The 13047-nt window shown below is 61.2% G+C and overlaps 1 protein-coding gene across 1 annotated transcript; it reads right to left on the bottom strand.

Moving 5' to 3' along the window:
* Nucleotides 1-200: 200 nt before the first annotated feature.
* Nucleotides 201-11852, bottom strand: TESK1 (testis associated actin remodelling kinase 1). Its single transcript, XM_030467744.1, has 10 exons — nt 11587-11852; nt 4718-4839; nt 4528-4576; nt 4151-4297; nt 3896-3978; nt 3451-3541; nt 3122-3205; nt 2678-2767; nt 2388-2538; nt 201-2122 (listed from the first exon to the last, which is right to left on the bottom strand). Exons 1-10 carry the CDS (start codon nt 11809-11811, stop codon nt 1095-1097), a joined length of 2070 nt encoding a protein of 689 aa, XP_030323604.1. The 5' UTR covers nt 11812-11852; the 3' UTR covers nt 201-1094.
* Nucleotides 11853-13047: the final 1195 nt, after the last annotated feature.

Below are 13047 nucleotides of genomic sequence, written 5' to 3'. Positions count from 1 at the left end.
ACCACTGCAAACATGATGCAAACTCACAGAATATAAATTATACATGGGACTTTAACCAAAGCCAGTTCAACTGAGATGGCCACTATGGGAGCACTGAGGTGTTGGGTTGAGCCATGCTGGCTTCTTGTCCCCAAGGGGCTCCCCTCTGTGTCTGATGTGTATCCACGAGACAAAAGCAGCAGCCTGAGTTGCTAGGACATTCAGTTTTTATTGAACACTTTAAATAAGCTGGGTATATATTACTAGCAATTATTATTATTATTATTAATATTAAAAAAAAAACAACCACAATAGTTCTGCATTCACCAGTGCATTGTGCAGGAGGGAGGAAAGCCGGCTCCCACCCTTGCCAGGGGCAGGGCAGCCTGGCCAAGCTGCCCACCAGCCCCTTATCCCCTGTGCCAGGATGGCACCACAGCCCTGTGTACCAGGGGGATGCAGGGTGCTGTGCCGGCTCAGCACCCAACCCTCAGCTTTGGGTGGCCAGAGGCAACCCCAGTGCTGGCAATCCTTCCCATGCACTGCCCCATGGGCATCGCCCTTCTCCTGGCCCCCTGCATACCCCTCCCCACTGTGGATAGGCTGTGCTCCCCGTTTGTGGGGAAGCACAGGTACACCCACCAGCCCCACAGTATCCCCAAACACTCACAAACACATGCTGACCCCCTCTGCCCAGCCCCGCTCACCCCCCCAGCCTGGGAGGCTGCAGGGGGGGCTCTTGGTTCTCCTGGGGGTGCAGGCTCAGTGAGCTCCTGGAAGGAGAGTCCTATGTCCAGGGTTTGAGCTCCAGGGACCCCACAGGGGACCAGCCCTGCCACATGGGGCAGTGCTGGAGCCTGCTCGGGGCAGGGGTGTTATTGCACTTCAGTCCCTGGCAGGGACCCAGCCCACCCCTGGGGCTCCCCGCAGATCCCCAAGGCTGATCCTAGTGGGATGGGTGCCTGAGTGCCTGGGAAGCTCTGTAGCAGCCACGGCACCACAGCCACCAGGAACAGATCAAGTGAGGAGGTGGGAATGCACCGGGCCCCTGCACCACCTCAGGGGGGGTCTGAGGGGCAGCCGGACAGAGCCCTGCTCCCCAGGGATCCCTGGCACTAGGACTGTGCCTCCGGCAGCTTCAGGCTGGGCTCCGCCAGCACTGGCCCCGGGACTTTCTGGTGGCGTCCCTGGTCGTGACAGAGGAGGCTCTTGGGCTCGCAGTTGAGGTTCTGGTAGCGAGGTGGGCTGGGTGCTGGCCGGTGGCAGAAGGAGGTAAAGCTGAAGGGCCCCAAGCAGCAGCCGGGGCAGGGCAGCACCTCATCCTGCTCCAGCACCACACCAGAGCTGTGCCCGGGCAGCATGGCAGAGCGCTCCGTCCGCTCCAGCGCAGCCGCACAGGAGATGCTCAGCTCGGAGAAGCCGTGCTCCAGCCCGCTGCCCCAGGCCAGGGGTTTGCTGACCACCACGTGGTTGTTGTTGAAGAGGAGCCCGTTGGGGGCTCCTGGATCCGGCTGCCAGGGTTGGGCACCCGAGGATGCTGTGCGGATGAAGTTGTTGTTGGGGGGGGGCTGCGGTGGCTCGAGGCTGTCGGAACCGCAGTCCATCCACTCCTCTGCCCTGGGGCTGGAGGGGGAGGCTCGCCCCCGAGCTGGAGGAGGAAGGAGGGCAGGGGGCTGGGGGCTGTTGTTGAGGTGGCAAAAATCCACGCCCAGCGCCGGGCCCTCCCGGCGTGGCAGCTCGGGGGAGGAGGGCAGTGAGTGGCATCTACGGGGGGTGGCAGTGGGGGATGAGAAGTCACACTGCACCTCCACGGCAGGCTCGGGTGTCACGGGGGTGCTGAGCTGGAGTGGGGCGGGAGGTGGCAGGTCGAAGGTGAGCGAGATGACCGACTTGCTCGGCGTGTCGAAGAGCTTGATCTTCCCCCCCTTCAGGTCCTCGCGCTGGGAGAAGGGGTTGACGCGGGGGGATGTCTCCTTGGTCCTGGCCCCACTGTAAGGCTCCGGTGGCCGCAGCAGGGAAGGGGATTTGGGGGGGAACATGTCAGACTGGCTGCGGGACAGGCGCTGGTCTGGCTGCAGGTGCTGCGTCCCCAGCTCGCGAAGGGGGGACTGCTTGGTGCATCCGGCTGCCCTCCCGGCTACTCCTGGGCACATGGACAGGAGCATGTCACCAGCTGCCAGCAGCTCCGGGTGTGGGGTGCCATGGGGTGCCATGGGTGCTGGGGACCCAACAACCCAGGAGCACAAGCCTCAGGGAGGGGAACAATGACTGGTCCCATCCCGCAGACCTTGTGCAACCCCAGCCTCCTTCCCCTATGGGGAAGATGGGATGGCTGCGGGCTAATGGGACACCCCACATCCCCTCTCCTTGCATCCCCCATAAGGCCTGTCCCTGGGGCACCCACGTACCATTGAGTGCAGCTGCTGTGCCAGGCGTGGGCAGGCTCTCCCCAGTGCTGAAGGGGGTGGTCCCGGTGCCCTCCAAGCCCAGCTGGTGCTGCAGGACAACCTCCAGGCACTGCGTGATTTCCAGGAACGAGGGGCGGGAGGTGGGCTCCATCTGTGAGCAAGAGGGGTTACGGGTGAGCTGTGCAGCCCACCCCCAGCACCCCAGAGAGCCCTGCCCAACAGAGGCAGCTCCCTGCCTCAGCCCCAACATCCCCCTGTCCTGCCCCATCTGAGACTGGAGGAAAGCTCACACTGCAGCAGTGGAAAGTGAGCTGGAGGAAGGCTGCCGGGCAGTCAATTCCCACCATGGTGCGGAACGTGGTGATGTCCAGGCCAAAATCCTGTGCCAGGGAAAGCAGGAGTAGTGAGGTTGGGGCCCTGGCATTTCCCCCAGGTTAGGTCAAGGTTGGGGGATGCTGGTGCACAGATTCCTCCCGCTCTCTGCCTGAATGCTACCATCCCCTTCTCCCACTTGGTCTGACTCCAGGCTCCAAGGATAGGTTACTGGTAGAGAGCAACCCTCCCTAGGGAGCAGCACTTGCTGCTGGGAGACATCTGGAATACCAGCACCCCTGCCTCAAGATGCAGGGCAGCTTCTGCACAGAAGCATGGCACCCCTCACTTGGCAAAGCAGCCCCAGCCCCAGTGTCACTGCCCATTGCCCCCCCTATGCCATCCCCATCCCCAGGAATCACCTCAGTGCGGGGCAGGTAGTCGGGGTCAGCGGGGACGCGGGCGATGGTCTCGCAGAGGATGATGCCGTACGCGAACACATCGGCCTGCAGGGAGCAGGGAGTCACTGCGGCCCCAAGGCAATCTGCCCACATTTCTGTGAACACACAGCCCCTCTTTGCCCCCCATGGAACCCTGCCAGGGGCCCTGCCACCTCCCCACCAGGGGGCCCCACAGCCCTCTTCCTTCCCTCCATGTGCCCCACTGCCCCCCCCCATGCCGAATCCTGCAAAGCCCTGGTGGTACCCGGTTGGACACAGCCCCACATGTGGCAGCCGCAGAGCCTCCTCACCTTCTCGTTGTAGATCTCCCCTCGCAGCACCTCAGGAGCCATCCAGTACGGGGAGCCCACCACGGCCAGTGGCTCCTTCTCACAACCCTCGCTAGGAGACATGATAGGACATCAGGGGCTGCCCTCAGCCCCCTGCCCCTTTCCAATACACTATCCACTGCTAGGGCAAATCTGGATTGTCATCTCCACCTCCCTGCCTGGGCTAAGCCTCCTTCATACATCCCATAAGCTCCCCTTCCCACTCACACCATCCCCTTCTCCATCCCCTTCAAGCTAGCCCAAAATGTGTCCACCTGACCCCAAGATCCCACCGCTGGACCATCCCCACTGTCCCTCATTCCTGGCCTTCTAGCTGCATCCCAAATGTCCATCACTCCCCAGATCCTGCTCCAAGTGGGCTGGAAACCTCCCACTCCAAGGATGGGGATGGACACTGCCCACGCACCTGTAGGTGGGAATCTTCTCTGCTAAGCCGAAGTCACCCACTACAGCCGTGTAGCCATTGGCCTCGCAGCGCACCAGGCAGTTCTGGGGACACAGGAGGGCTTTGTCACACCAACCATGCCAGCCTGCTTGGCTAGCAACCACTACCAGGATGCCCTGGCACAGCATGGCCTCCTGCTCCCCAGCTCACCGTGCCTGGGGAAGCCCCATGTGGGTGTGGGACAAGAGCAATGAGATGCCTTGGAGCATCCTGTACCTTGGAGGTGAGGTCACGGTGGAAGATGCCCTTGGAGTGCAGGTAGCGCAGGCCACGGGCAATGTCGAGGGCCAGCTTGACACGCATGGACCAGGACAGGGGCACAGGGCTGTCCAGCAGCTGCTCCAGGTTCCCACCGTTGATGTACTGATGGGAAGAGCCAGGACATCACATCACTGTGACACTGCCCACCTCCCATACTGCTGGATGCTCATCTCTCATCTCACTGCATCCCCCAACCACCCCAGGGCACAGCCCTTCAGTAGACCTTGCCCTGCACATGTGCCACAGGCTGAGAAAGTGTTTCCACAGCCATCACTGTCCCCTTCCCAAGCCTGCAGGAATGGTGAGACTCAGAGCCACTGCTCTGCTCTCACCTCTGTCAGTGCATGCAGCTGTCCTTGGTGTACACACACCCCCATGAACCTGCAAGACAGAGGAGACATGAGAGTGGGGCACAAGGGGCACCAGCCCCGGGAGCTCACCCAGCACCGGTATCAGCTCCAAACACCCCCCTGCTGGGGAAAGGGTTGCAATGGAGATGGGTAGCAGGGGAGCAGGTCCCACCTGAGGATGTTGGGGTGTGAGAGGCGATTCATCAGCTGCACCTCCCGCAGCATGTTGGCCCGGTTGCTGGTCAGCTTGTTCATCTTCAGCACCATGATCTGCCCTGACTGGCGGTGCCGCACCTGGAGGGGGGTGTAGGGGTAGCTGGGGCCGTGTCTCCACATCCCCTCTGGACACCAGTCTGCACCCAGCACCCAACCCAGCCTTAGGGGTAGGAGATGAGCACCCCACACACCCAAGGCATGGAGCACCTCAGGGACAGAAAGGGGAGGGTCTCCTAGCACAGCAGCACCCCAGGAACCCCCAGTGCTCATGACACACATGTCCATCCTCCCTGGGGCACCCTGTTTGTTCCACTCCTCCCACCACACCACACTGCCCAGAATGGCAGTAGCAGCTCCTGCAAGCTGAGCCCCCCTGCTGCAAGGACAGGTAGATGCAGGACTGAGGTGCAGTAGAGAGGCCTTCTTTTGGGTCAGTAACTCCCGGCCAGACATGGGGTAGATGACTTCAAACCAGTCCTGGGATGGGCTGACACTGCCCTGATGCATGACCTAGCCCTACAGGGCATGGCACAGGGACAAGACTGTATATTTACAGCCCAACGCTGTCATTCGAGCTGGGGCCCTGGCCCCCCTCCAGGAACAACAGCTGGAAGCACAGGCAAGGACAGACACCCCTGCTGCAGCCCCCCGCTACGTGCAGGGTGACAGATGACCACGGGATCCCCTGCCTTTGCACTGTGCTGAACATCCCCTCCTGAGCAGACTCAGGGGGTGGGGTGGGACCCCCCTCCCTCCAGAGCAGCAGCTGGTGTGGGAGACACCCTGGCAGATCCCAGCTGCCCCCCAGCACACGCCGAGCTGTGTGTGGAGGCGCAGGCATTCCTCGACACTGCCGTCAGCTCCCTGCTCTTCTCCTTTTTAGTCAATGCTGGTTGAGGCTGCTGTGCTGGTGCCAGCCCGTGGTCTGCCCCACACCACAGGAATTGCCTCCCTGGGCAAAACACCCAGGGGCTGGCTAAAGGCAGGGTACTCATTGTCCCCTATCCTGCTCGCAACTCAGCCCCTCTCCCCATCCCAGCACGGGGGAGGCTGCTGGTGTCGTGGGCCCTCTGAGGTTCTGTTCTCACTCCACAGCTGGCATTGCTTCAGTGAACCAAGGCCCTGGGGTGCATGCTGAGATGGGGACCCATCCAGCACCCAGTACCCAGGGAATGGGAAGCAGACAGCACCCACAAAGGGCCTGGGGTTGAAATCAGTGCTTTATAAAGATCCCTGGGCATGTCTAGGGGAACCAAGGACAACCCTGGGCAGAATGAAAGTCAGAGGCAATAATCATCCAGTGTGACCTGGCCATGCTACCCCGGCTCACTGAATTCATTCAGAAGCTCTGAATAATTCAGCAGCTGCCTGCCCCTGGGCATCCTGCTCTGGTTACACCTGTGTCACATCCAGCCAGCTCCAGCCAGCCAGCCTGGAACCCCTGCCTGAGAGTTGTAGCAGCAGAGACCAGGGTGGACCCTGCACAAGTGAGGAGGGGACACCCCAGACACCTGCCATCTGGGTGCTTTAACCTGGCCCCCACTGTGGTGCAAAAAGGGAGGATGGGTTCACACCATGTCTCCTCGCTGAAGGCAAAACCCATCCCAGGGTGACAGCACTGTTCCTGCTGTGGGGAGCATGGCTCCTCCGGCCCTGTACACACCCAGGGTACACACTCCACCTGGTGTCACTCCGGGTCCTACTCATGCCCACTGCTCAGCTCAGCCTACCCCATCACTATCCTACAATGCCTGACATGAATGCCAGCCCTGTCCTGGTGTCCTAGAGTTCCCTGTCCACACCTTGGAGGCACCCCTACCCCATCCCCACCATCCCTGCTTTCCTTCCAGCCCATCTACACGCGCTGGGAAGCTGGAAGCAGCACCAGTCTCAATAACAGGGCTCCCAGCCTGGCTCCAGTGGCTGTGGAGGCTTTAAGGAGGGAGACCCGCCTGGCCAGAACTCCCTGCAGAGTCAGGGACAAAGGAGCCAGAGCCTGGAGAAGCACCAGTGCCCCTGGTGCTGTGTGCTGCCCAGCAAAGCCCAGCATTCCCAACTCATCTCGCTGGCGGCAGGGCTGCCTTCCCTTCCCACGCTGTGTGGGGCTGGCAGGACTGGCTCGGTTGGTTTGACTGGCACCAGGACCCGGCGCCAGGAGACCCGGCTCTACAGCACAGGCGGGCTCAGCCCTGAGCATGGCTGCGGGTGGCAAGGCTCCGGCACCCACGGTGGAAATGCCGGGTGTCACGCACAGGGCTGGCACTGGATGGCCTTGGAATGTGGGACTAGCTGGGTCTGGGCCAACAGCAGTATCCCTGCATCAGGGAGCAGTCCCCCCGCCCCTCCCACTCCCCTTCCTCCCCCCTACTGCCTCCCTCCCCTTCCCCTCCATAATCAGGATGTGCTCGTGGCTTAATTTCTCATTAACAAGCCTCCTGTTACTGCAGTGGGCTGGGTCAGGTCTGAGTGCAGCCATGTGGTGCCTTAACGCTTTAATCCTGGGGGAGGAAAGGTCTGGTGAAAGTCTTTCCCATGGGATTTCTCCCAGAAAACCCAGGAGCCCCCGGCAAGCACAGCACAGCCTGGTTACCCTTCTCCAGGGCTCCATCCCCAGGGGCCTGGAGTGCTCCATGAGGCTTCGAGGGCAGCCCCAGCTCAATGCACATTGAGCACGACCCCTCTGAGGGTGTCCAGCACTCCGAGAATGTTTTCCAGGGTTCCAGGCCAGCCCCTGCCTGGCCTGGCAGGGAAGGGAGAAAACCCTCTTGGGTTTTCCACTGCCTCCCACATGTTGGGGGCCAGTTTACCCAGTCTGCCTGGGAGCTAGCACCAGCCTTGCACCAAGAAGAAGCAGGCACAGCAAAGAAAGGAGCAATCCAAGACCCTGGCTGGGGGGGAGGGGTCCACACTAAGGGGGTTTTCCCCCCAGCCACCACCCAGAGAAGTCATGGGGCAGCAGAGCCATCCTGGGCAGGATGGTGTTCCCCCTCGCCTCTCCACACTCTGGCATGATGCCCAGGAATCCCAGCGCATTCCCTGGAGCTGAGCTCAGCCAGACAGCCATGCCGGGGTATGGGGGGAGGACAAGCTCCCACCCACGAACCAAGTCCCTCACTGGTGCCCCCCCAGCACGGCCCCTCAGTTGGCTGCTTTGTGGGGACACCACGGTGGAGCTGCGGTGGGGTGGGGTGTCACACAGCATTTCGGCCCCCATCCCATCTGTTGCCAGTGCACAGAGCTGGGGGATGGGACAGGGCTGGCTGCGGCCCCAGCCTGGGCACAAGGGATCTGAGCTCTTTTAACAGCGGAAATTAGAGTCTTATTTAAAGAGCATGCTAATCAGGGTGAGCAGACGGCCTGCTCCCTCCCTGCAGCCGGCACTCCTGTCTAGACAAGGGGGGAAGCTGTCCCACCAGTCCCCCACACCCTGGGGTCTCAGCAGCCAGCATCCCTCCACCCCACACTTGCATATCACCCCACTCGACACACCTCCAGTGCAGAGGACTGCACTGGAAAGGCACAAGACACACAGGGACATCACCCTGCACCCCTCGCCCTGCATCTCCGTTCTCCAGCAGGCAGGGAAAGACAGGAGGGCAGGCAGGGGAGCGAGCAATGCCACCGGTAATCCCACAGCCACCCACGACAGCTGTGTCTGAGCTGCTGGGGATATACCAGTAGCACAACAGGTCTGCTGGGTGGGACTGGAAAACCTGCTCATCCGGAAAGAGAATACAGTCAAGGTAGGCTTCCTCCAGGGAAGCAAAACGAGCAGGGCACACAGCACTTGCTCCTGAAGAATGCCAGAGCACCAGCAGCCCTCACCTCCTGCATTCCCAGGTGCAGCACCATGGGCACAGCAGGAGCCAGAGCAAGATGTCACCAGCAAGTCTGGAACACACCCTGTGACAGCTCAGGAGGGGTGCCAGCAGGTCCTGGGCTAGTCAGCACAATATGTTTCCAGTGCCTGGGGCTCCAGAGCAGTGACAGCAAGGCCAGGGCTGCTCCCGGCCTCGCTGTGGCTGGCTGACCTCGGCAAATTCACTTCCTCCCCGCCTGCCTTAGTCTCCCCATCTATGTCACACTGCTCCACCCTCCTTTGTAAAACAAGGCAAGGTCCACTGATGAAGGGCAGCAGATAAGAGACAGGGAGTTATGTCATTAGCTGCATGGGAAAATCGGAGTAAATATAAAATCTCTAAGGTTGGCGGGGAAGTTAGCAAAGGCAGGCGGATGGCAGCAGTGTTGAAGCCCTCTCCTGAGCTCTGCCTGTGCTGGGAACCACTAATCCCCTCCCTGCCACCCCCTCACCCTGCCCCTGGCACCATGGAACTGGGGCACTGGGCTGAATACACCAAAGGACAGAATCAGCATCTCCAAGAGGACGTGCAGCAGTGACAGCTGGGTGTAAGGTGCACGTAGGCTCAGTGAAGACCTCTGGATACAGCCCCCAGGAGAGCAAAGCCAGGATGCTGCCCACAGCTCCAGTTTTTGGTGCAGACCACATGGTGGAAAGTAAGAGAAGGGTGTGGGGAAGAGATGCAACAGTGGTTTAAGGGCTGGAGAAGATATCTGGCACAAACACACCCAGCTCAATCTGCTCAGTCTATTGGAGATGGAGAGGCAGCTCACTGCATTGTCTGTTTGCCCAAGAAAACAACATATCTGAAATCACACCAGGAAAGGCAATGGGAACCAGCTGCTCCAGAGCAAAACAGCCCAACTCTGCATACAGCACAGCAGGGGACCAGCTAGGAACAATCCCTGGGGAGAAAAGGGCAGCTTTTTGTCACCAGTATCTCCTGTCCAGTCCGCAAAGCCTTTCTGAGAGAAGCACTTGACTGGAATGGGATAGGGCTCAATCCTGGAGCAGGCTTAGGACACCAGGGATTAGACACACTGACCCCTTTGGCTTTGGCATTGGGAACAGACACATGGCCATGCTGATACCCCAGCACCCTGCCAGGCCTTGGCTCAGCTGCACAACCTGTGCTACCTGCACAAGGACAGAGATGTCCAGGACCCCCCCCTGCCCCCCACATCCACAAAGCTGGAATGAGGCAGCCTCATGAAGGAGGGCGCCGCAAGTGCCCACAGCCACAGAAAGCAACAGCAGGAACAAGGGAGGTGGGAGGAAAACAGGTCCTGCCCTGCCAAGCTCCATCCTCCTCGCAAGCTCAGGCAGCCAAACCCCAACTCAGATCCCAGGCCTGCCCCACCATCCTGCTGAGATCTTGGATGCAACCCACCACACGAACACAAAGCCCCATCTGGCCCCCTCCTGCCCCTGTCTCGTCTCCAGCACACACACACGTTGGCTCCTGCTGCCTCATCCTGTTCCCACTGCCCAACTTCCACCACTCCCCTGTGCAAACAGCCCCAAAAGAACATGAACAACGAGTGGGAGATGGAGCATTTTGTGGCTCCCGCAGGGCCATACCAGGAAGGCAAGGAGAGATCGTGGCCTGGCCAAGACACAGAAGCATCCATTATTAAAGAGCCGTATCCACGCCTGGCATTATTAAATGCCTCCCTCTGCTCTGAGGTGCTGCTGCGTGCTCCGAGCCAGAGATCAATAGCAGGAACCTGGCCAGTGGGAAGGTCATGGCTCCGCAGGGGCTGGAGGGAGCATGGAGGAAAGGGAACCCTCTGCATGCCCACCATGGCCCTTTCAGGACACCTCTCCTGTGGCTCCTGTATTCTGGGGTCTCCTTGATGATATGGGGAAAGGCACCAAGGTTGGAGAGGGACACCAGGTTCCTGCTGGGACACGGGCCACTCAGCTGTGCTGCATGTGGGAGCATGGTCCCATGCAAGGGACGCAGCACAGAGGTCCTTGGGACCATGGTGACTGTGATCAGAGGTGGCAGGGGTCTTGCCCAGCCCAAAGATGCTCTTTGAGGGTAGCAACACCACTAGAAACAAAGCTTAGGATCAGTGCTTGTCCAACAGATTGTGACACCTGAAGTGATGCCTGGGATGAGAATGTGTGCATGCACACCTCTCCTGGCTTGGGGACAGGTGGCCATGGCACAGCCCTTTTTCCCCTGAAGCACGATGTGGCTGGCCTGGCACCGTGGCTGTGCACCTCTGCCATGGTGTTGGGACTCAGAGCACCCCACCAGCACTCACGAACTCCTAACCAGGGTGTGGGTCACACATGGGAACCTCTGTTCTGGCAGTCCCAGAGATGATGGGTGACAAAGCCGGCTCCGTGGTGCCAGCCTGACACCAGTCCCAGTAATGCTCTGCCGAATCACACCCCTCTCCCAAACCTGGTCACCTTCGGGAGGCTTCTGTGGGGGTTCCCACACACCCACCTGCCCCCCAACTACTGGAACAAGCACAGCAAAGGCTGGAAACCACCTCGGAGTGGCTGAAGACTCTAACTGCACCCCTTTTCATAGGCACACCCCGGGCCTGGCGGTGTCAGGCTTTTGACAAAGGTCTCCGGGGCTGGGCTGCTCGCCATCCCACTGCTGCCCCGACCTCCCCCCACGGCTCGGCTTCAGAATGTTCAGCCTCCCCGGGCTGTAAACAGAACCGGCGTTCCCCTCCCCCTGCACGGAGGGATGGAGAACAACATCCCCGACGGGGACGGGGCTCTCCCCGCCCCACGGCACCGCCTCGCACCATCCTCTCGGACCTCACCCAGCTACCAGGGCTCGGGGCGGGCAGTCAAGGGGGGCAGACCCACCCACCCCCTTACTCCCTTCCTCCAATTTCCCCCCCCAGCGCTGAGCGGGAGCCGGCGCTCCCTGGCGGGATGCCCAAACCTGGCGGGATGCCTTGGGGACCGCCATACCCGCTTCCCGCCCCGCACACCTTGAAGACCTCGGAGAAGAAGCCGGCGCCGATCTTCTCGCAGTAGAAGTCGTCGATGCGCGCCAGGGTGGAGACGGCGCTGCGCAGCGCCCGGTACGAGGAGGGCCGCAGCCGCCCGCAGCCCGGCCACGGCCCCGCCGCTTCCCCGGGTGCTTCGCCCTCCCCGGGACGCCGCGGCAGCTTCTCCCACTCCATGTCGGTCCCGCCGAGCACCCTCAGCGCCATTCACATCCCCGCCCGGGCAGCCCCGTGGCCGGGGCGCTGCCCACCCGTGACTGGACCCTTCTCCCCAATCCCACCACCACCACCACCCCGGTCCACGTTCCCTCCTCTCCGGGGCGATGCTAGCGGCAGCGCGGGGTGGCGGGGCGCACGGCCACCATGGCCCGCCAGCGGCCTGACCCCCCGCCGCGGCCCGTCGCTGTGCCTCCGCCACCCCGAGGCAGCGCTGGCACCGGTGGGGCGGGGACGGGGCGGGGACAGCTCTTAACTCCTTGGGACCCGTAGCCGAGAGCTGTCGGAGCCTCCCCCCCCGACACGCCCCTCCCTGCCTCGCCCGCCCTGATGTTCCTATGCAGCTGCGTCGCCCCCCGGCAGGGCTGGGGGGTGCCGAGGTGGCTGCTTCTGAGCTTTGGGGACCTGCGCTGCCTGTGCGGGGCTTGGGCAGACCCTGTGGACGCATAGCTCTGATCCTGTCCTATCCCGGGTCCTGCCTTGTAGACCTAGGACTCTCTGTCCCCCGGATCCTACCTGGATGGATGGTCATTGCAAGTGCAGGATACTCGTTCTCCCCGGGGTCCTGCTCAGAATCTCCTTGTAGCTATGGGACTCTTTTTCCTCACAGAGCCTGAGCGGATGGACCAAGGACATGGGGATCTGATCTTTGCAGACATTTATCCCCATACCATCCAATTCCTCACATATCCTGCTGCCAGGATGAGCCCCACGGGTACAGGCTCCCATCTCTCCTCACAGCCATCACCAGGCTGGATGGATGCTGTGGGTGTGAGAATCTGCTTCTCCCTGTGCACACACCCCTGCTTGAACATTGTCCTGGGGGTTGTGGGATTTGTCCTCTGGAGCAGCTGGGAAGCGCAGCGTCCACGCGCCAGCGTGCCCAGTGCTTCTTGAGCCTCTTTACACTTCACCTTTTCCTGGGCTCTCCCACTTCTCCCTGGCTTCCTCCTGCTTCCTGCTTCCCTCTCCTTTCCCCCCCCCACCCCCCACCCCCCCACCCCCTCCTCCCCATCCTTTTGCCTGCTCTGAGGATGATCTGTCCTGTCCTTCCCTCCCTGGGACTCCCAGCACCTGGATCTGTCCTTGCTCTGTCCCACACATTTCCCTGTTGCTCTCCTTGGCATCCACCCCTCAAGGTGCCATCTCCAGCTGACTCTCTGGTTACAGATGGCTCTGCATGCCCTGCACCACTCTAGCTGCTTTCCCTTCTTTCCATGTGGAGTC

This window comes from Calypte anna, chromosome Z, assembly GCF_003957555.1.
Source record: "Calypte anna isolate BGI_N300 chromosome Z, bCalAnn1_v1.p, whole genome shotgun sequence".
Classification (NCBI taxonomy): domain Eukaryota; kingdom Metazoa; phylum Chordata; class Aves; order Apodiformes; family Trochilidae; genus Calypte; species Calypte anna.
This window is presented reverse-complemented; position numbering and strand designations above follow the sequence as displayed.

Excerpts from the sequence above, each read along its gene's own strand:
- TESK1 (XM_030467744.1), bottom strand. The coding sequence starts at position 11,811 with ATGGCGCTGAGGGTGCTCGGCGGGACCGACATGGAGTGGGAGAAGCTG. Across the intron at positions 4,577-4,717 it reads TCACACCCCAACATCCTCAG|GTTCATGGGGGTGTGTGTAC; the intron begins GTGGGACCTGCT and ends TCTGTCTTGCAG. Across the intron at positions 2,539-2,677 it reads TCACTTTCCACTGCTGCAGT|ATGGAGCCCACCTCCCGCCC; the intron begins GTGAGCTTTCCT and ends TCTTGCTCACAG.